This window comes from Acanthochromis polyacanthus, chromosome 12 (assembly GCF_021347895.1).
Source record: "Acanthochromis polyacanthus isolate Apoly-LR-REF ecotype Palm Island chromosome 12, KAUST_Apoly_ChrSc, whole genome shotgun sequence".
NCBI classification, from domain to species: domain Eukaryota; kingdom Metazoa; phylum Chordata; class Actinopteri; family Pomacentridae; genus Acanthochromis; species Acanthochromis polyacanthus.
Window position 1 is genome coordinate 2452606 of NC_067124.1, and position 22274 is coordinate 2474879.

At 41.4% G+C, this 22274-nt stretch overlaps 1 protein-coding gene and 1 long non-coding RNA gene across 2 annotated transcripts; one reads left to right on the plus strand and one right to left on the minus strand.

Moving 5' to 3' along the window:
• Positions 1 to 13902, minus strand: rnf144b (ring finger protein 144B). Its single transcript, XM_022209820.2, has 8 exons — positions 12957 to 13902; positions 10142 to 10417; positions 8718 to 8822; positions 7510 to 7570; positions 5856 to 6066; positions 3495 to 3639; positions 3299 to 3388; positions 1 to 1065 (listed from the first exon to the last, which is right to left on the minus strand). Exons 2-8 carry the CDS (start codon positions 10316 to 10318, stop codon positions 901 to 903), a joined length of 954 nt encoding a protein of 317 aa, XP_022065512.2. The 5' UTR covers positions 10319 to 10417; positions 12957 to 13902; the 3' UTR covers positions 1 to 900.
• A 6226-nt stretch (positions 13903 to 20128) lies between these two features.
• On the plus strand, positions 20129 to 21593 carry LOC127536455 (uncharacterized). Its single transcript, XR_007945446.1, has 4 exons — positions 20129 to 20257; positions 20655 to 20796; positions 20981 to 21019; positions 21457 to 21593. It is a non-coding gene; the product is annotated as an uncharacterized LOC127536455 (long non-coding RNA).
• Positions 21594 to 22274: the final 681 nt, after the last annotated feature.

Here is a 22274-nt window from a genome sequence, read left to right on the forward strand (position 1 = left end):
TGCATGTTCAATACATTGTTTATTTTCATTTACAATGGCGCTTTTATAAAATATCTGATGCAGAAACATCAACAGAAACGTAGAAATGACACCATACACACATAACCCATAAATACATACTAACACACTTTAGAAAAGTACACATTATCCTTTAGAGCCTTTGGTCTGGAACACACGCCAGGTGGAGACGACAAACATCCGCAGAGGAAGAGTTCTCTGTGCACCACTGCAGCCCTATCATGTTTCATATCAGCACAGAATCAACAGTGCACACGTGATGCCGTCCGCCTTCTCCCATTATCAGAGAATGTTTTGCATCGTTTAGGGATTTACAACCCTGTGTGATCCTGACGGTCGTCCGTTTTCAGAATGTTAAAAAAATGTTTGCATAAGATAAAGATAGAATGGAAGGCAAAAGAAATCGAACCAAGCACCAGGCACTGTAGAGCGAGGCACTTGAGCACCTAACACCTCTGGTTTGGCATCATGACGTCTGGCACATGAGGGTGGCGTTGCACTTTGAACTGCGTGTGTGTGTGTGTGTGTGTGTGTGTGTGTGTTACAGAGAGAAAGTCCTGTGCAGGAAAATTCTCACAGCTGTCAATCTACTTACTATCTGCTATGCCTCTGAAAATTAGCTAGGAAAGTGACTTACATTCATTCTTCATATATTTACACGTCTAACTCCAGAGTTATCTTGGAGCAGCTCTCTCACTGAGGCTTCATAGAAAAGTCTGTACTTGTTGATCCGGATGACCCACTTACAGTTCCAGTCTGTCGAGAAATAAAAAAGTACTCCATTGTTCCATGAGTTTTATTCTTTTCCTCCATGCAGCACTTGTCTTGGCTTTCATGAGGTTAGTGGCGTGATCCTGGGCAGGCAGATGGGAGCGAGAGCTGCTATGATGTGGAGGAGTCGGGCTGGCTGAGGTCCTTCTTCCTCTTCTTCTTCTTCTTCCCTCTGCAGGGCTTGCACACACAGCACAGGATGAAGGGCGACGCCAGCAGGAGCAGAGGAGATGTCACCAGCACAATGATGCTGACCCCCACCAGGATGCCCACCACCTGAACGACAACATGTCAACATGTTTAAAGCTGCACCCATCAATCCTTCAGGTCAACACTGGGTTAAACAACAGTGTGCAAGTTCTGACTGCAGAGCATCTTTCCGCTCATGGTTTTTACTTTGATGAAAACCCTCCAAACATCACCTACTCCACATTCAACAGGAAACACACAAATGTTGCAACTAGCTGGTGAACAATGCAGAGAATTCAGCACCCAAACAGACACATACATGTCTCAGGTGCTGAACCACAAATAGAAGTGAATATTTACCTTGCATCCATCAGACAGACTGAGACATGAGTCCTAATGAATTCTAATGTTGTTCTGTGTCAGTTGGATGTGAAAACGCGCATCTGTGTAGCACCAATGCTTCTGAAGGTGACACTATGTCAGCGTGCACAGCATTTTCTCCTGCTCCCAAATGTGTTTTTTGTCACTTTAAATCATTGAAGGAGTTAAGTTTGACCAAATATACACACATGAAACCAGTCCTGGTATTAAATCATTCATGGTTCATGATGCCAAGGAACAGCAGAGTTATGTAACGATTGATGTGCGTTTGTCTGTATGTTTGTCTGTTCGCAATGTTACTCAAAAACAGACCAACGGATTTGGATGAAATTTTCAGGGAAGATCAGAAATGACACAAGGACCAAGTGATCAGATTTTGATGCAGCTTATAGTCTGGATCCATGGATTTGTTAAAGATTTCTGTTTCGTTAGCAGCGCAGTGTCACTGTAACCATGACAACAAGTGAACACTACATCAGCTGCCTGCTGATGATCACATGACTGTGATCCCACTACAAATCCATCACTGAGGACTTATTGGGACTTGTCAGATGGAAATGATCCAAGGAACAACTGATTAAATTGTGGGGGTGTTTCTGGGTTCCATCAATTCCTGCTACATACTTAGGTCATGTGATTCGGTAGCCGTACATAACGTACACATGAACAACACACGCCTGTGCTCAGCACCAGGCCATTTTGTTTGTGGGTACATCTATATTAAATTGACACGTTCTATGTTGCCATGGTTTCTGCCACAAATTTTTTCAAGATTTCAGCCATTGGAAATAATACAATGACTGAGCAGCCTTGGTGGAGTACCCCCCCTCTCTGAGTGCTTTTCTGATATGGGTTGGTATTGCCTTATATCTCAAAAAGTAAACACATATTTAGAGCTTTCAGCTAAAACTAGAGGCACATAGATCAAATGACACGTACATATAAATGTGACCTAAGTGTTTTGAAGCAGCAAAGAATGTCACTGTGGAAAAAGGAATTAGTGCCAAGCAGACTGTAAACGTTAGAGGACCTGTAAGGTAGGGGCGTAACCGTGTCTGAGTTGAGCTGCTTGGCAACAAACAACTGTGCTCTTGGACTCTCCAGACACTTGACAACGTGTACGCCGACGTCTCAGTAGACGCAGTCAGGAGGTTCACAGCTAACCTGATACGAATCATGTGATATTGGAATTGGAGCAGGGAAAAGCAGAAACAAAGCAGGTTTGGTGGCCAACTGTAACTGTTTTGTTGAATGAGTCACGTCATTGCAGGGCAGGAATTTGAGATTAGACTTCAGTGTAAAGTCTGAAGGAACTCTTGTTCACACTGGTGGAAAATAAACACCAACAGCAAGCTACACATACTTTACTGTGTTTAAGGGGAACTTTAATGTATTCGTCTTTGTATTAAAGCTGTTGTTCTTGTTTGTTTTTTGGGGTTTTTTCTGTAAAAGCCCTTCTAGGGACGGACTTTGCGAATTAGCTCTGGCTATAAATGTTATAGTGTTATACTTGTTTATTGTATACACTGGTCCATATTAAATAAACTATAAATAAATAAATAAATACTGAATGTAGCAGATAAGCAGAGGGAAGCTAAATGTTTACCATGTCTGATACCAAATGAGGGTTAAGTCACACGCTGATGTCATTTTTTTCCGAAATTCTCAATAAAGGGAGAAATGTGCCACAAAAACCTTACTGCCCTGCATAGATTTGTGTAATTTTACTGGTGAGCGTTTCTATCCAACAGCGGGGCTGGGAAGACGCCCAGTTGTGGTGGTGTGATGGCACAGTTACACTAAAATTAAACCCATGCATGCAACAGTCTAGCCCTTACGGATGGGTGGTTCAGCAGGCTAATCCATTCAGACAACGGCAGCCTCACCACAAGCCTGAAATTAATGCTGTGTCTGCTCTGCTGTCTGCAGGAGGCCTCACCTGCGTTCTGTTCCACATAACCGAGGCCCTGGAGTGTCCCAGCTTGTTTCTGCACGGTCCCTTATCATAATGTCTCAGGAAGATATCACCCTGCATTTAAACACACACATTAGGGGGCTGGGTAGTGTATTCATTTTTTAACTTGTGTTCAACACCATGAATCCCATCAGAGAGGACGGTAGCAGCAGAGACTCACATCCAGATTCTGCAGACAGTACCAGCAGAAGGTGTGTTTGCAGCTCTTACACAGCATCTGTGCACAGCCCTGGTTCCTCTCGATGTAGACGTCACACGTAGGACACTGCTTGATGGGCATGTCGGAGTCACTGTCAGAGCGGGCCCTGGAGAAAGACACATTCGGAATGCCATTAATGGGAGCATGTTGGAGTACGAAGCCAGGAAGGCCTCAGGAGCTTCCAGGCAATGTGTGACATCTTTATTTAGCTGCAGTGTGAAGGGTCAGTGCTCACTTTGAACTGGGTTAATTATTTTGGGAACTAAAGGTATGAGAGTAGTATTCTCCAAGTACAATGCAAGGCTCTATCCACTACTGACCTTAAAGTCATGCTTGGAGGTTTCAGTACTGCTATGAAGTGACATCCTACACTTACAAACTAATTACACAAGGCTGATAAAATGCTTTTAGACTCGGGGTCTTTAAAATTTACATTTTTGGTAGTCGTTAAGGTTAAGATTTGAAGTTAGTTGGCTATTCGCATGTTTACACAAGGAGTCAGAGTCATATTTCAGGCCACTGGATGAATGTAGGTCCAATACACACAACTTTTAGCTCTGTTTGGGTCACCAACAAAATAAATACGTGACTCTGTGGCCTGCATCTCTGCCTGTGAGCTGGACTGGTCGTGTGTAATCGGTGGACATGAGCTTCCTTGCTGACAGCAGGTTGCAGCTGGTAACTATTATGAGAGAGCTGTGAGACCGAGCTAAAACAGTAAATATGTGAGCCTCAGAATTTAGGCATTTCACAAAACAATAAGACATAATGTAGAACTGAAGAGTCAGATGATGAACCTTTCATATATTTAGTAGTATTTTCAGCAACCTCTCATATATTTCTATGGATCAGAGCAGCTTTAAATGTGACCTCCTTTTGCTGTGTGGTAATGTGGAGCGAGCCTGGTTGGAGATCTATAAAACACTGGCCACAGCTACAGATTTAGTAGCCATTACTATAGATCTGTGCCCACTGAAGGCTGTTTCCCTGAGCCAATCAAAACTTTGAAGGCATGACCTCTGTCACCACCTACCACTGAATAAGCCAAAAAAGTAGCACAAAAATGGAGGCAAGAAACTCAACAGGCCCATACAGATTGTAGTAAATTGACATTCTTAGATCAGGATATTCTTATTTGCTAACATGAAAACTATTAAGTCATGTGGTCATTGCGAGTGCTTATCACAGAAAATAGCATCGTTTAGGGGCTACTGCAAAATACAAACTTGAACACAGTGTCAGAGTAAAAACATTTAGAGAAAGTGAATTGAATGTGAATATGGGGCGACCTTTGAAAGAACAAATGGAGCATTATTGCAGGGAAATGAAAATTACAGAACATACAAGTAAATGAGTTGTAAATGTAGAAATAAACTGAACATTCAGACAATCAACTGTGTCTGAAGTCATTTTATAAAGTCCTGGCTAAACTGTTGTTGGAAAAACAAACAGATCTGCTGGTTGAGGCAAATGCATATCATGCTCTTAAAAATTCAAATCAAAAGCTGATTTCTCTACATTTTCCTCGCCCACTGCTCCATCCTTCACAGCAGACTGCAGAGACCACCGTTTCTCTGCAGTGACCAGGTCCTGCTGTACAGTGAGCTAACTGGCTCGGTGCCCGTCCTCCTCCTCCCTTTGGCACTGAGACAATGGAATTCCAATAGAACTCAGTGGCTCCCCAATGACATCAGTCAGTCTGGCAGCGGCACAGCTCAGAGCAGCACAGTAACGTAGCTTTACAACAGGGACTACACAGAGGGCACTGCTGAGGAACATGAAGCTATTAATCCTGAAATAATGTTTTTATTCAGCACAAGGTCTCTACTGAGGGATGAGGAGCCGCACATCATGGGGCGGCATGGCTCAGTGGGTTGAGCGGCTGTCTTGTAACTGGAAGGTTGCTGGTTCGATCCTCGGCCCATCGTGCTCATGTCGAGGTGTCCCTGAGCAAGACACCTAACCCCAAATTACTCCTGATGGGTCGTGGTTAGAGCCTTGCATGGCAGCTTCCACCATCAGTGTGTGAATGTGTAAATATGACATATCATGTAAAGCGCTATATAAATACAACCATTTACATCACTTAAATAATCCACTCATTGCGCTGTAAATATCCTTACCCAATAACTGTCAGGTGTTTTTGGAAATGGAGGGATGGGACTTTCCTGCAGAGCATATGTTTAAAAAAAAGGATAAATATGGATTTGTTTACGGCGCTGATCTAACACACTCCTCTTGCTTTTATCACAGTATCAGTTTCACAGTGGCGCTCTGTGGCTGCAGGCAGAGTGCAGCTGAGCAAACTGCCAGCTGACTGACCTGCTTTCATGAGAGGCTGAGGACATGATTGGCTGGCGCTCGGGGCAGGTGTGGCCGTCCTGCCACGGTCCTCTGCAGCCCGAGCAGAAGACGGTGCCACAGGTCGGGCAGGGCACAGCGGCAGGTTGGCCCTCGGTGCTCGGCTGCACGCTGCACACCGCCTGGCATTCAAGCACCGGGCACCAGGCTTTACCGGGGTCCAGCTTCACCTCTGACAAAGAGAGGATGGGATTAGAAGATTTTATAATATAGTATTCAGAAACAAACTACACGAAAAATAAACTGGTTTCCTATCCGCATCACCATCATTTAATCTGTACATGCCAGAAAACATTACTCACAAAAGATATTTAAAGATACTAACTGGAAAGTGAGTAGTTTGATAGTTTATAGTGGTTGTTTGTTTCATTATCAGGTCATCTTTGTTTATTAGCAGATAATTAGCATTCACTAGTTGACAGACTTGTGTGTGATTTCTAGTAAAGGACTTCCTCGGTGTGATATGAATATTAGCTTCAAAAATCCATCATCATTCAGGCAGCGGTTTTGATTCTCTCTTTAACTGTAAACTGAGTGCATCCAACACGTTAACTGAAGAGTCAGTTTGAGACCCAGCTATGACTACACAGCTGACCTCAAACAACAGCAGATGAAGAAAACAGATAAACTCAGACTACTGATAAAAAAACATGCCAGCAGGTCAGTGAGTTCCTGTTTATTGCTCTCACTGATATGGCAATGTTAGGCTGGTAACATTTATCATGTTCCTAATCAGCTCATGAGCATTTGCTTCTAGTAAGAGCAGCTGATGGTAAAGACATAAACCACAGCAAGACGAGAAACATCTCACAAATTCATTCTTCTCCTTTATAATTCTGTATCTAACAATGCAAACAGTTTTCTTAGAGGGTTTAGAAGGCTTCTAAAGACTACGACTTACAGTGTAAAAGTAAAAAATAAATAAAAATGCAATCTGAAATGTCACAACCAAACAAAAAGCAGCCACTGAATGTTGACTCAGACCCTTTACCAGCACATACTTTCATTGTGAATCATAACTGAAGGGAAACACTGTTGCAAAACAGTCTGTACTTTGCACTTCTTTATACTTCCAATAAGATGAGTCTTATGATTTATGGCTACAGCAAACAATAACCATTATTGGCTCCACAGCGTATTGTTACTGTGCAACTGGAAAAGACCAATATAGCTGCAAGGCAAACTAACCTCAGTTTGCAATTTATAAATGTCAACAGAAAGCTATTTCCACATTCTTTCTAGTCGCAGGCCTCGAGTGCAGCGCAGAGACACCGTCAGCCTTCACAAACATCTCTGAAACTTCTGGTGCAATCAGTTAGACAGTGGTCACATCATTTATTTGCACTGAAAATCTCATTACTTCAGATTTATCACTGCAGTGTTTGTTGTTCTTACTATTGTTATATGTTGCTGATTATCCATAGTTCAGCTGAAGGTAATAAGGGCAGAGTTCCAGTAACCTCTGGGGTAAGACTGGACCAGAGCAGAAAAAGAAAAAGGGAGAGAAGGCCCCATAATATCCCAGGCATGTGAAGCTCAACACTCAGTGGGGCTGCTGGCGTGACCTGAAATAGCTGCTGCCTGCCATCAGCCTTGCTAATGCAACAGTACCTACCTCTCTCAAACTTCAGACGCTGATACAGCTCAGCCTGATCTGCTGCAGCCAGGCCAGCTATCTGCAATCACAGAGCACAGAGTGGAGCTTCAGTCACGCTCCATTTGCTCACAGCTTTGATCACCGGCAGTATTCATCTTCATGGAGCTTATGTTGAAGTTTGCAAAACAGAGCATGTTTTTCAAGGCACAAAAATACCGGGTGGTCAAAATGAAAGTGAAGCTGTTCCTGAGAAGACGATGCTTCAGATCATTAAGGACTGGGGTGGCTGACTCTTCTTAGTTCAGGGGCCAAATACAGCCCAATTTGATCTAAAGAGGGCTGGACCGGTAAAATCAGAGCATAATAACCGATAAATAACAACAACTCCAAATATTTCCCTTTGTTTTAGTGCAAAACTAATCTCTTTACAAAACATTATGAACAACCTCAAATTTCTTCAGAAAAATAACTGAAATTTTACCAGTATTGTGGCTACAGATCAGTACAGATCACACTCAACTGCACAGCTGCATATTTTCTATGAACAGACACTGGGAAAAAGACGGATTGATTGTCATATCTTTGACATAAAAAGACTACAACATTTGAATGGAATTTAATGTTATTTGTAGTAAAAATCACTCATATTGTTTAGGAGTAAACACAGACTAAATTAAGTATTACAACTAGCAGTGTGTGTTTTAACTTTGTGTTTGTCTAACGCCTGCCTAACTTCACAAACAATTCTAATTCAGACTGAAGGGCAACAAACTCTAGTTAAGACGTTCCTCTTGCAGTAAGTGTCTTAATCCAGATGCATTCAGATGAGAAAAAGATTACAGAAGAATTTCCATTTCTTTTACAGTCAGCAGTTTAAGCTTCTTCATTGCAGTGTTTACTGTGTGGTATCACTTTACTGCATTCTACTTTCCTCAGACGCAGCATTTACACAACTCTTAATCCAGCCCACACAACTGTAAAATCATAAGGGTGAAAATCCCACTTCAGGTTTCTGCAGAAGTGTGGGAGCAGCTCTCAGGCCTGGAAACTAACTGGTAAAACCAGCAACTTTAAAATGCTAGGAATGTTTTGCAACAAAAGTCAGACACATGTTTGCGGTTTCCTGCACATCTGCACATCAACATGGCTTTTACCTCATCTAGAACTCCTTGCTGTTTCTGGTTTCCCTCATGACCTACATATCCCTGGTTTTAAACAGGGCATACCTCAGAGTCCAGGAGCACTCCAGTCTTTTGGCAGGTCATATCTGGGCAGGTGATGGGTGCACCCCCACCCTCCATTATGGCTAGCTGAACATACTGCTGCAAACACTGGACAGGGAAGAACAACATGGCAGCATTAGACTTGACATTTCATGGGGAGAACTGTACCACAACGCATCATAAATAAATACTGGCTTGGAAAGCAGCAGTTTATCTTTACTGTCTATCCAGGCTGAAAAATGATAAACAACACATTCAAACAGGACAACGTGCTCGTGACAAGAGTAAAGGGCAAAGAGAGGAAAGGGAAAATGAGCTGTTGTGAAAACAGGGCAATCTACAAGTCACATAAACAAGTTCTTTATCAGCGCTCACACGTCAAAAGTCATATGTTGCTACAACCATGAAATCTGAAAACGTGGGAGGACCTCAGTAAGCATTGCACAAAGGCAGACAGTTTTGAGGAACAGAAAATCCAACCATTTAAATATCACTTTTCTGTGGAAGAAAACAAATCTATGTCAAAAGTCTGGAATGAGCAAACATGTGCTCATCAGCTGTGTTCTCATACAGCAAGTAGAAATGACCACATCAAAACACCAGCGATGGAGTGTTCTCTTGAACCGCACCGGAGGAGATGTTTCAGATTCACACAACCGAGATAAGCAGAGTTTACAACATCCGTGTCCCTCACTGCTCTTCTGTGCATGCGTGTGTGCTTTATCTGTGTGACCTTGTGCGTCCAACGCTGACAACTTAGCTAGCCTGAACAGAGATTAACACCTGCCACTATCTGGAATCCACTCGGTTTTGATGTGCCAGGCAGGAAGGCACTAGATGAGCAGAGAGCAGCAGCAAGCAGACCTCTGTACTCCTGTTATAAATAATATAGCTGTGCATTCTAAAGATAGCGCTTCTGTTCTCATAAAAGGACCGAAATTGAAACTCAGGTCATGTCTGTCAGTTGTTAAGAAACTGTCAACAGCAATGATAAATCACTAAAAAAATTCCAAGGACAACTCAAAGAGACCAAGTGCGAGAGAAAGTCTCTCCTGTGTTGAAACCACTTTGTTTCACTTAAATGGAAATATGCAAGCCTTGCCCAGGATCTATTTTAAGGTCTTAAAGTGGGAAGCAGTGCCACAATGAAAGAGATCATCCCATTCCAAGTAATTTAAACATTGGACATTTGCCTAAATTACCCAAATTGAAAGGTCTGGTGTTAAATCACTTTTGTGAAATCTTTGCTGCCTACACAAAATGACTAAAAGCTTGAGTAATACAAGTCTGAATGCAGTCTTAAAAGCTCTGTTCTCTTGGGGGTTGACTGCCATAAGAACTCATGTGTCCTAAACTGCTCAAACAAAACCTGGATATGAACATTATCCAATATAAATAAGTTGAATAAACTGGTCATCTCTACCTACCGATGTACAGAAGACGCACTTGCAGCTCTGCAGCTCCTTGGTGGCTGCAGATGGTTGCTCACTGAGGCACAGCTTGCAGAAGATCTCGGGCTCTGGTTGGGGGCCAGCGGCAGCCTCAGGTGTCTCCGGAGCCGAATCCACGGCTTCCCGGCTCAGGGTGGGACTCCTGCTGGCCATGATGAGGCGAAGCAGCCGGGCAGGGAGAGAAGGATGGAGAAATCAGGCTACTCCTAGCCCTTCTGCTGGGGACAGAGAGGAGCTACAGCCTCCATGTTCCTAAAAGCAGAAGAAGCACTGAAGTATTTGTCCATCCAGTGAGGGTGTTACTCTGCTTTTCCTTCCCCTTCAGAAAACACTGAAACTCCTTCTAGCATACCAACTCCCTGCACAATACACAGTGATCGTCTTGCTCCCTGGCAGATGAATTAGTCATTGTTTAAACACGCACTAAGTAAATGGAATTGTGTGTAATTACTGCATAATATTGACTCCTAAACATCATCCTTTGTTGTTTCTCTATTTATGGATGACATTTTTAAGGCTAGAGTCCAAGGTCTGTGTTTATCAAGCCTACAGCTATTGACCAGCTGTCAGTTCTTCTGACCGGACGAATTGACTGTCGATTGTCACGCCAATTTTTAAAAACAAGATCAAAATGGTTGAAAAGGTTGAAAAACTGCTCAAGCACATGTCAAAACAGAACTGAATTTAGCCACTTCTGTCTATTTGTCAAGGGAAGTGGGCAGGCAGATGACGAGCAGTGCTTTCTACGTGGCAGAGTAACTCGTTTTGGAGAAGACTTTGGTTTTGCAAGTTTGAGGACCTTCTACGTACATGAAAAAGCAATGTAACCATGATTATCTGCACAGACTTTCAAGACAAAGACTTACAGCATTTATTGGGACATACATAAGGATGGACTAATGCGAAAGAATTATGCAAAGATCTCTTCAACCACAGCATGATGCATAAATTTAATGTAACTTCCTCTTTTTTTATCAGATTTTATGCAGTAGTTACACATTTTGGTACAGAAGGACACAGGTGGATGGAAAATAAAAATCTAACCTGGTGGTACAGGAACCCAAAAATCATTGCTCTGGTTCTGTCCATACCCAAAAGCATGAGAAATAACGTGGCCATAATCTGGGATTTGCGATTAATCCAGTGGATAACAGTGGTTGCACACAGAACAGGGTCACACAGGAAACCGCGGCGTTAAAAACACACTGTGAAGCCTGAGCGGCTGTTGAAATCACACATTATCCTACACACAATGTTCTCTGTTGCAGCAGACTGTTAAAGTTGGCAAGAAACTTTGGAGCAACTCAATCAATACAGCCACCATCACCAGCAGTGCCCTGAATTTTTCACTGAGCGCTCTTTGATAATGTGCCATCGATCAGCGGCGGCATACATGCAGATCACTGACAGGAGTGCTTGTTGAGCTTATGGAGCAGCTCACGTTGCTATTTCTGCACAGTCATAGTCGATCCTCATGCAGTGCTTACAGACAGACGAGCTGAGCCGGCTGCAGTCATCATCCCACAGGGCTGTCAGCCTGTCCCGTCCTGCCTGAGCATAACCACCCTGTTTTTGTTCATGGGAAAATAACAGCTTTCTTGTCTGCTCGCTGTCCTCCGTGGAAACTACGATGTGTAATTAATAACAGAGCAACGCTTTCATCACTGGGCAACTTCAAAGTTTAGACGAACTTGAGATTACCTGGGTGACCGTTTGTCAACAGATCAGACTGGCACAAGTGTGTTTATCACTAGTGAACACCTCTGCATGACAGCTATGAGGGAGACTCATAGGCTGCTCGACTCCAAAAATGAACTTCAGAACCCATAAATACTTCTAAGTTCTGATTGGAGTGCAACCCAGCGATCAGATTGAAGTTTGAGGATTGGATCATAGTTAGAAAGCTAATTTAGAAGCACAAACAAGGGAAATTAAGCACACTGACTGTCAATACAAACTCCTAACACCCAGAATTGAAGCAATTCAAGCAAAAGACGTCACTTTAAGTACTGATATCAAACCTCATCCTGATTGCAGTCCCGGCCTCTAAACAGCCTATATTTACACTCCAGCATTCACTGTTGGAGCAATTTGTTAATCAAAACACCCTTGACTACTAACGGTTTCTTTTTAGGTGTGGAGCTGACCATCCGGTGATTAGCAGTCCTCGTGGATCAAGGTCTAGGTGGCATTCCAGACACGGGGGGTAACGGGGAGGGGATCAAAGCATCATTGTTGACCGGAGAGGCAGAAACAGAAAACCAGTTCTGCCCGGTGAAAAGCTGCTGCCACTTTTATACAGACTGCCACTGTGTTGTGAAGAGAGGCAGCTGGGAGTGTGTGCTTGGGGAAGTGTGTAGCAGGATTCATCTGGCATCATTTGTACAGCTGCAAACACTCCCTGTCTGCTGTCTGACTGAGGATTTCCAGCCTAACAGACAGTGTGTGCTATTTAGTGCAAAATGAACACAGAAAGTTGAAAATCTGTCTTGATCTAGTGCAGATCAGCTTAAACACAGTAACTGTCTGACAGATGTGATTTAAAGGCAGTTATAATCCCAGTTTGCGGTGACATACGCACATTTATTATCCAAGAAAATCGAATCTGTTGCAGTGCATTCAGCTACACCACACATGAAATCTGACCCATCTGCATCCCCCTCAAGGTTGCACACTCGCATAGGTCAACATTTAAAATGTGTTCACCTTATGATGTGATTTCACAAACAGCCTTGATGATGGATGGTCCATAGTTATGCAGAGAAAAGCCACATAACGGAGGGGGACCTACCTTGCTGATGGACCGCTGGGTGTAGGAGTCCAGATGCACAGCCGCAGTGCTCTGATTGCTGAGACACAGACACATGTGTTGATCGAGTCTGCTGCTGGAACAAGCTGCTGTCAACGCCTAACACCGCTGCGACCGCACCGACGGCGCCTTTCTAACCCCCGCAACGGGCCTAAAGAGAAACTAAAAGCATGTTTAAGCGTCCTGCTCGCTGCTGTCTGGCCTGTGTGTGTGTCCTGGTGTGTTTCGGCTCTGCCCCTGCGTTTCTTTTCCATCCAGGAAGCTGTGTTTGCTCTCTAATGATCTCCGCTCTCGACTGCTCCTGCTGGCAGTTTCACTCAGTGCTGCCTTCACGGACAGTCGGGGAAATTTAGCGTCACCCGGAAGTATCACACAAATACACTACCGTTCAAAAGTTTGGGGTCGTCCAGGCAATTTCATGTTTTCCACGAAAACTCACACTTCTATCCATGTGCTAAAATAACTGCACAAGGGTTTTCTGACCATCAATGAGCCTTTCAACACCATTAGCTAACACAATGTAGCATTAGAACACAGGAGTGACGGTTGCTGGAAATGTTCCTCTGTACCCCTATGGAGATATTCCATTAAAAATCAGCCGTTTCCAGCTACAATAGTCATTTACCACATTAACTATGTCTACACTAGATTTATCATTCTTTTAATGTTATCTAACGGTAGTGAAGTACTACATTAACCTCAGGATTTTTTGGCACCATGAATTAGCAACAATTATCTGATATTTCCAGTTACAGTGTGATCAGTTAATACTGGCAGGATTTAATTTGTGTAGTTTTCGGAAACAGTTCTGCTCAGATTCTATTACAGTGCTGTAATGTGTGGCATAAATGTCTCTTCGGTTGAAATGTTTGCATTACCAAATTGAAAGAGCTGGATGATAGCAACATTTTCTGCCCTTCATGTTTTTGATTTGGAACACAGAGACAGAGAATTATTTCTTTTAATGCTGATATAAAGCCTTAAGATTTTTTTATAATGCTGCTGACATTTTTAAAACCATTAAAGACTTGATGGTCAGTCCGATGTGCACTATATGTTTTTCGAGATCATTTTTCCTTTTGATTCTGAAATTGAAGTGTGCTGGGGAAAAAAGGGTTCAACCCCTTTTTAAAACATTTACTGGACAGATTATGGCTAAGTGTAATATTGTCAGCCCAGGTAAGGAGCATGTCTGGTTTAGGAACTTCAGAGTCCTCACCGCTTTCTACAGATGATGTCGTTGTGTTGACTTCATGAATCCTTGACCTTCAGCTCACACTGGGGCCGCCTGCAGTCAGGGGTTCAGTAGCCAGGTTCAGTCAACACATCCTACTCTGAGGCCATGGCTCTCTGACAGAAACCAGAGGATTGTTTCCTCTGAGTTGGGGATAAGTTGTAGCCTCACATGAAGGAGTTTAAGTTTGTCAGGATCATGTTCATGAATGATGGAAAAACTTAGGGGCGCTGCACACATAAGGATCGATGCAGCATCAGCAGTAATGCAGGTGCTGCTTTATAAGCATGTAAGTGGAAGAAAAAGGATGGATACATGGAAATTGGGTTTTTCAAACATCGTTGGTTAATAATTTCAAAATCATAGACTGTCTATGTTTTAAACTTGTAAAACTTGTAGGCAAGTTGGCTGAACCAGTACAGCTAGCTTCCTAATATGTGATAAATTTGATTTGGGGTTTGGTAGGTTAGATAGACACCATAGGGAGACTTTTCTACAATTCCAACGATGAGAAAATTACATACATTTCACAAAAATATCACAGAATAATGTTGCTTAAAATGACAAAACAGTAAACTAAATGAAAAACCATTTTGATTACAAATGTCATGGCGTAAAATGATCATTGAACTCAAGTGTCTGAATTTTTTAAAAAAAAGAAGATTACATACATTTACACTCACTGGCCACTTTATTAGGTACACCTTGCTAGTAAAACTTTGGAGCCCCTTTTGCCTTAACAACTGCCTTAATTCTTCGTAACATACTTTCAAAAAAGTGGTGGAAACATTCCTCAGAGGTTTTGGTCCATATTGGCCTGATAGCATCACACAGTTGCTGCAGATTTGTCAACTGCACATCCATGATGCCAATCTCCCATTCCACCACATCCCAAAGGTTCTATTGGGTTGAGATCTGGTGACTCTGGAGGCCACTGGAGTACAGTGAACTCACTGTCATGTTTAAGAAACCAGTCTGAGATGATTTGAGCTTAGTGACATGGATCATTATCCTGCTGGAAGTAGCATCAGAAGATGATCCGCTGTGTTCTAACGGGATGGACATGGTCAGCAGCAATACTCAGGTAGGCTGTGGTGTTTAAACCATGATCAGTTGGTATTAAAGGGCCCAAGTGTGCCAAGAAAACATCCCCCACATCACTAGACCACCAGCAGCAGCCTGAACCATCGATACAAGGCAGGATGGATCCATGTTTTCATGTTGTGAAGCAGAAATGGAGACTCATTAGACCAAGCAATGTTTTTCCAATCTTCTATTGTCCAATTTTGGTGAGCCTGTGTGAATTATAGCCTCAGTTTCCTGTTCTTAGCTGACAGGAGAGGCACCTGGTGTGGTCTTCCGCTGCTGTAGAACATCTTCTTTATGGTTGGACATATTGCGTGTTCAGAGATGGTTTTCTGCATTCTCCTGTTGTAACGAGAGGTTATTTGAGTTACTGTTGCCTGTCTATCATCTCCAACCAGTCTGCCCATTCTCCTCTGAACTCTCACATCAACAAGGCATTTTCATCCACACAACTAGATGTTTTCTCTTTTCAGACTGTTCTCTGTAAACACTAGAGATGGTTGTGTGTGAAAATCCCAACAGATCAGCAGTTTCTGAAAGACTCAGACCAACTACGTTCAAAGTCCCTTAAATCCCCTTTCTTCTCCATTCTGATGCTCAGTTTGAACTTCAGCAACTTGTCTTGACCAGTCTGCATGCCTAAATGCATTGAGTTGTGGCCATTTAATTGGTTGATTAGCTATTTGCGTTAATAAGCAATTGAACAGGTGTACCTAATAAAGTGACCAGTGAGTGTACATATACATTCCATACTTATATATAAGTAGACGCTTTTCTTTACTGTTGAAATGAGAGTGGTGTGCAGTAGTTTGAACAAAAATATAAATACTTTTGTCATGTTATGTAAAAGTATAAGAGAAGGGCTTTTAAGGGCCATGGGGTGAGGAGCCCCTCATGGACATCAATAATTTTCAATACTGGAGTTTAGATTTTAGATAAATTCTATATTCCATTATCGTATAGAACAGCATAAAAGTTAACCAGCAGTTTAAAAAAAAAAAAAAAAAGATGCATCATGTGTCTAAAAGTCTGAATAAGCTGACTTTATTTAAAACTATGTTTTGCTATATAAACTTGCTGTAGCAATAGCTAGCTAGCTTGAATTGTTAGCTAGTGTTAGCTAAGCATCGCTGTTGTATATAATAACAAAGTGGTACTCTATTATAATGTCATTAGGTTACTTTCAAAATGCATGTCTTTTGTACTTGTGATATTGATATTCAATATATATACATACATTAAAACAACACAGACATTGTTCTTAAGGGTAGATCGTAAATAACAACAAATCTATCTCATACGTGATGTTGCAGTGTTTATATATTCCACTGAGGACTTTCAGCTCTCACGCACTAAGTAAAGACAAATGACATTTTTTAAACCCTCTTACATTCATGTTCTAATGCAGCGAAAGGACAAATGCTCACCTTAAAGTTCAAAGAGGACACCGACAGCAGTAGTCTCTAATAATCCGTGCAGGAGCTGTGGTGTGGTTACTATGGTAACAGCAACGCTCTCTGAGAATAGCAACCAACAGAAACAAACAGCTGTGAGTAAAATGAAATAGTTCTTATGGGGCTATTTCATTGATTCGAGCTGCTGATACTTTGTTTGCAGATATTACACTTGTGTGAATTGAGAATAGTTGATGTTTATCATTGTTTAACCATGTGCAATAATCCAAGTTATTATTTTATTCTAAATTAATTGTTTGTACTTTAAGGTGGACTAGGAACCTACAACCTACTACCATGTTGTAATACATCGATTTAAATTCAAATAGCAGTCATTCTTAAATAATCTCCTATCCTAGGCCATCCAATTACAACTACATCCAATTACAGTTGATGAGGCATCCTTAGGTTTCATAGCACCCCCAAGATAACTATTCTCTGAGTGCAAGTAGCAGCTTCTTTTTGATTTGATAATCCAAGAGATTAGCTGATATGAGAATTTAGGATGTGTTGTTTTTATTATTACTATTTTGGATCAGGATTTTTTTTCTGCTCTCCCACCAGGTGCCCGTGTGCCTAACTTCACATTTTGGGAACAAAATGACTCCATAAATCCACTAGAATGTTTTTTTTTTGTTTGTTTTGTTTTGTTTTTTTTGGGCAGCAATCCCCAGATAACATGTTTAGGTTTGGTCCTCCGACTTAGGATGTGTTGTTTGGAGGTTGGCCAGTACTGAACAAGCATACTTATTAACTAATGATTACTGACCTATTGACAAAAAATAAATAAAACTAAGTTTGAACTTGACTGCTGAGCTTTGTAAACAGAATTCCCAGGAGTTGAGGATTGGTGAACCCAACTTCTGCAGTGAGTAATGTCACAGAATCATACTACTCATAAAATGCTCTTGGAAGTAATCCACTTCAGTGTATCGATATATATTCTTATTTCATTACATTTAGGATAATAATTTTACTCCATCACATTTGTCTGGCAGCTATAGTTACTAGTTACTGTCAAAATATGAATTTTAATCATACAGCAAGCTGTTCATTTATAAGACAGACCAATTTGTAGGTTTGTGAGTTAACAGAAAGTCAGCAGTCCCATCAAGGATACATTTACCCACTAAATTTGTCAAACGTATGCCCAAATATTTAAATGAAATCTCACACAAAGCATATATTATAGGATGGAAATTCAACATGGCATTTTTGTATAGTGGAACTTTCTTTGTTTCTTTTGTCTTTACTTATTAATCTTCTCACAATGTCTCAGATATATTTTGTGACACTTTGGAGGGGATTTCCAAAGTTTATAGGTGGTAAAAACTAAAAAAGAAGTAAAACTATTGTTCTAACTTAGTAGCTGCACGAGTGGAATGCTACCTTACATAGTATTACATGATCACCAATCAGAGGCCTTGTATTGTTTCCATAAGCTGTATTACTGACATGCATATGTTGTTAATGGTTTTAAATTCCTCATTTAGGTGCATCATCAGATGCACTTCTCCATAATCACCCTTGACTCTTTTAATTCAGTAACAGGTTGGCCGCAAACTACACTGACTAGTACGTATGTACATACATTTCCAAAAGCATCAAAAAGACTCTGGCACACTGTGGGCACACTTTTATTTGCAACATTTTAGTGTTAGACATGCATCAGGCAAATGACTTAGTACAAACATGAGACATCTTAAATAGGGAGTGGCTGTAAGTCTACAAGCCAATGAGCATACCCTACATATTAGAGAAGGAAGCAAAGCACCACTCCACCGAATGACAACTTGACAACTCTCATAATGTGTGTGTGTGTGTGTGTGTGTGTGTGTGTGTGTGTGTGTGTGTGTGTGTGTGTGTGTGTGTGTGTGTGTGTGTGTGTGTGTGTGTGTGTGTGTGTCTTGCTATCATTGTGGGGACATACCATTGACTCCCATTCATATCTAACCCCTAACCCTTACCCTAACCTTAACCTAACCCTAACCCTAACCAAAACAATGGCTAACCCTAAAGAAACGTTTTTGCACTTTTACTTTTTTCAGTAACAACAACATGGCCAAGAAAACACTGTTTAAACTGGTGGGGACCCAAATGAGGTCCCCACAAGTGACATAGTTTTCGGTTTTCCTATAGTTGTGGGGACATTTGGTCCCCACAATATAGCAAAAACATGGGCACACACACACACACACACACACACACACACACACACACACACACACACACACACACACACACACACACACGCACACACATTATGAGAGTTGTCAAGTTGTCATTCGGTGGAGTGGTGCTTTGCTTCCTTCTCTAATATGTGGGGTATGATCACTGGTTTGTAGACTTACAGCCACTCCCTATTTAAGATGTCTCATGTCTCGTGTTTGAATATATACATATGTTTGTATTTGTCATACCTATGGTTTATTTCAATCCACAGCTATAATGAGTGTCTCTCAACAAGTTGTTTCTTTATTTTTTTACCATGTCGGCTTACCATTGACTTTTTCATGTTACCATCATATCATTTCACTTCAAAGGTGTTCCACTTTGAAGACTTCACTACTACCCAACAAGTTAAAGTTCAAGTCTGACTGTGGGCTTCTTTGCCACAAAGCAAGAATGCCAGTTGCATCATCTCGTCCACCTCATTTTGAGGTTTCAGTGAAAAACAGGTTAGAGCTGAAAACAACATGCCTCCGCATGATCAGCTTTCACTCATTTGATCCTTAGTTTTCATAGCACCCCCAATCTAGCTATTGTAAAAGAGTGCAAGTAGCAGCTTCTTTTCGATTTGATAATCCAAGAGATTGATATGAGAATTTAGAGCAAGAATGCCAGTTGCATCATCTCTTCCACCTCATTTCTTCCACCTCATTTTGAGGTTTCAGTGAAAAACAGGTTAGAGCTGAAAACAACATGCCTCCGCATGATCAGCTTTCACTCATTTGATAACTAAGTCTGAACATTGAGTGGTGTATTTTGCCGTGAAACTAACATCTACGAGGTGTTATGAAGGTTGCATTTGCATACACTTGGAAAACAACAGCAGAATAATAAAGATAATTTTGGCATAAAGACTAATGCAGTTTTTGTTTAGCTGGGATAAGAAATAACTACACAACTTAAAACCTAACAGTACTTCCTGTGTTATTGTTGTGTCAGTCACATGAAAAACTGGTGACTATCACACACAAACTCTTTGACAGACGGTATGTAGCGTTTAATAAACGTAGCTGCAAAACATGCAAAGAGTGATGTAATGTTTTCAGTGTTTTCATCCTGAGGACAATTTTCTGGTAAGTCGATCTAAGGGAAACCCCGAGTTGCTGTGCGCATGCGCGGGGACTTTTCTAAAGCTACCAGTCTATATCAGCCAGTGCTGCGGCTCTCAGAGCGATACAATCTGAACTACTCGAAAGATGAACAACTCAGACCCTCAGTCCGTGCATCCCTTCACTGGCCATAATACTGAAAAGATGAAAGAAAGAAGTCCTTTGAATCAGGTGAGAATCTTTGGAGATATTTTTGACAATAGAGTATACAAGTTGGACGAGAGTATGTCTGTGGTATTTATCATGCAGTTATATATTATGTAGCCTGTAATAGATAGAATACAGAGGGGTCTTTATTTTCAAAGGTAGAAAGAAATGCTTGACAACTAGTTTGGCTGAAGGATAAAACTTTATCCTCCAACATAACACCATTTCCGCATATATTTTCTGTTGATAACTGAAAATCCCCGCTTCACCTGCTGCCGTACGTGACCTGGCAAAGCAGCAGCAGCACTGCAAGAGAAAAAATCCCGCTTTAGCCACCTGGTCTGTCTCTACGGACTGAGCTGTCTTCATTTTTAAAACAAGGCAGCAAAGAAGACTCCTTACGTCTGTTCTTACCCTCCAGGTAGTGACTTTTAAACCGTCCAGCATGCAGAGAGTCGTCCAGGTGATGCACAGAATGGCTGAGAAGAGCTACCTTAGAGCCTGTCGGCTCTTCTGCCTGCCTTTAGAACCGATGCTGTGTGAAAAAGCCACATGCTGTTCAGGTAAGATCACTTTCTTTGATTTTAAATTTAGAAATACTGCATATGCCTATAATTACATCAACAATTTTTGAGACACAAATGTTGTCTTTACGACTCAAATGCTCACTTTCTCTGCACTCATATTGCCAAAAGACAGTTCATGATTAGTAAAACTGTGTCTTCTCCACTCTCACTGCCTTTACAGCTCCAAGCCATCAGCCCGAGGAGGATACAAATGCACAAGGTAACCTCAGCTTTTTGCATGACTTTTTCTTCTTTGCAATAAAACACTTTTAAATTCAGACAGCATAATTTCTCCTTACATTCGGGGCAAAATGTGACAAGTAAAGCTTTGACTCAACTTTTAATTAATTTGTGCTACAGTTTGCCACCAACTAGCTCCATGCGTAGTTGTTTTACAGGAATAAGAACAGTTTGAGCTAAAGTTGCGTTGAGTAATTTCGCAAACAAGGCATAAAATGTCCATTTCCTTTTGCTCTTTCATTTTTCCTCTGATATTTGGCTTTTCACACATCAGCAGTTTGTGAAGCAAAGCTCTACTCGGGAACTTGAAGGAAACTTTGACAATGTCACAGTGTTGGTATTACATCATTCTGGAACAATAACTTCTCATTCTCATATTCCCTTTCCCCTTTTTCTGCCTCGCCCACTCATAAATAGTTGCACTCCGCAGTCCACCGTCCACCATTTTGATCGTCAACATCAGCAACTCCACCTTAATCGACTGTGTCATCGGAAACGAGAGCTACCCGTCCACTGTGACAGAACGTCAGCCTCTGATGCAGGAATCTGAGCTCCATGTGCACGGTGGGTAGCAGCCTGACTCATACAGCAATCCCTACAATTTCAAGCTGCACTTTATGCTAAGTTGTGGTGTGTGATGTGCACATTTGTTTTTTTTGACACTTATGTTTTATTAAATTTTACAATACATCAATAACAAAAACAAACAAGAAAACAAACAAACAAAGAAAGTGTCTGGGTTGCAGTCTTAATTATTTTGTATGTAGAATGTCCATTTTTTCCATTTTTTGTCCATTTGTGGTTCTTGTAGTCTGAATCAGTGGGTTAGTTTTTCCATGATGAATATGTCCTCAATTGTGGCTATCCATTGTTTCTTTGATGGGACAGTATTTTGTCCCTATTTCCTTGTTATGCTTTTTTTTTTGCAGCAATTAACGTTATCTTTATCAAATGTTCATCACAGTCATGAACAGTACCATCATCAAAATTGCATAAATAAAAGAATTCAGGTTTCTTCGGGACTGTATAACCAAGTACTTTTCTCAGGACATTATAGATGATTTTCCAAAATTCTGAAAGCTTTGGACATTTCCAGAAAATGTGTGAATGGTGGACATCTAATCCTCCACATTCTCTCCAGCTTTTCTGATGTATCTGTAATTGTTTACTTTTAGCTTTGGTGTAAAAAAAAAAAAATCATATGATATTTTTCCAGGCAAACTCCCTCCACGTTC